This window comes from Sinocyclocheilus grahami, unplaced genomic scaffold (assembly GCF_001515645.1).
Source record: "Sinocyclocheilus grahami isolate Dianchi unplaced genomic scaffold, SAMN03320097.WGS_v1.1 scaffold39.1, whole genome shotgun sequence".
Classification (NCBI taxonomy): Eukaryota; Metazoa; Chordata; class Actinopteri; order Cypriniformes; family Cyprinidae; genus Sinocyclocheilus; species Sinocyclocheilus grahami.
The window spans coordinates 4,285,037-4,285,519 of record NW_015505218.1 but is presented as its reverse complement, the minus strand read 5'-3'; the positions used below and the strand labels follow the sequence as shown (position 1 = coordinate 4,285,519).

The 483-nt window shown below is 68.7% G+C and overlaps 1 protein-coding gene across 1 annotated transcript in view; it reads left to right on the top strand.

Annotated features, from left to right (window-relative positions):
- Window positions 1-142: 142 nt before the first annotated feature.
- Window positions 143-483, top strand: part of LOC107582007 (KH domain-containing, RNA-binding, signal transduction-associated protein 2-like) — a 29,275-nt gene continuing 28,934 nt past the window's right edge. Inside the window, exon 1 of the mRNA XM_016267697.1 lies at window positions 143-242. Within this exon, the coding sequence (XP_016123183.1) occupies window positions 143-242 (100 nt within the window). The remainder of the gene's footprint in view (window positions 243-483) is intronic.

Sequence of the window (483 nt, the reverse complement as noted above, 5' to 3'; positions counted from 1 at the left end):
GAGGCCCCTGAGGAGCGAAAAGGCCGCGGGGGGGGGGGGGGGGGGGCGCCCTGGAGGCTGGTACAGGGTGGAGACCCGGGAGGCCTCCAGGGCGGAGCAGGTAGTTCAGGTTGCCATGGCGGAGCAGGGGACTCGTGAGGCCATGGCGGAGCAGGGGACTCGGGCTGCCATAGCAGATCCTGGACCTCGGGGGGCCATGGTGGATCCTGGACCTCGGGTGGCCATGGCGGAGCAGGGGACTCGTGAGGCCATGGTGGATCCTCCATGGCCTTGGCTGGCTTGACCATGGGCATATGGCCCCCCCCCCAAATTTTCTTGGGGAAATCTACGGGGCTGTACTCGGGGCCTGGAGCCCTCCCTGGGCTTAACGGGGAATTTGGAGCCCTCCCTGGGCTTAACCGGGGGACAGGAGCCCTCCCTGGGCTTAACCGGGGGACAGGAGCCCTCCCTGGGCTGGACTCGCGGGACAGGAGCCCTCCCTGG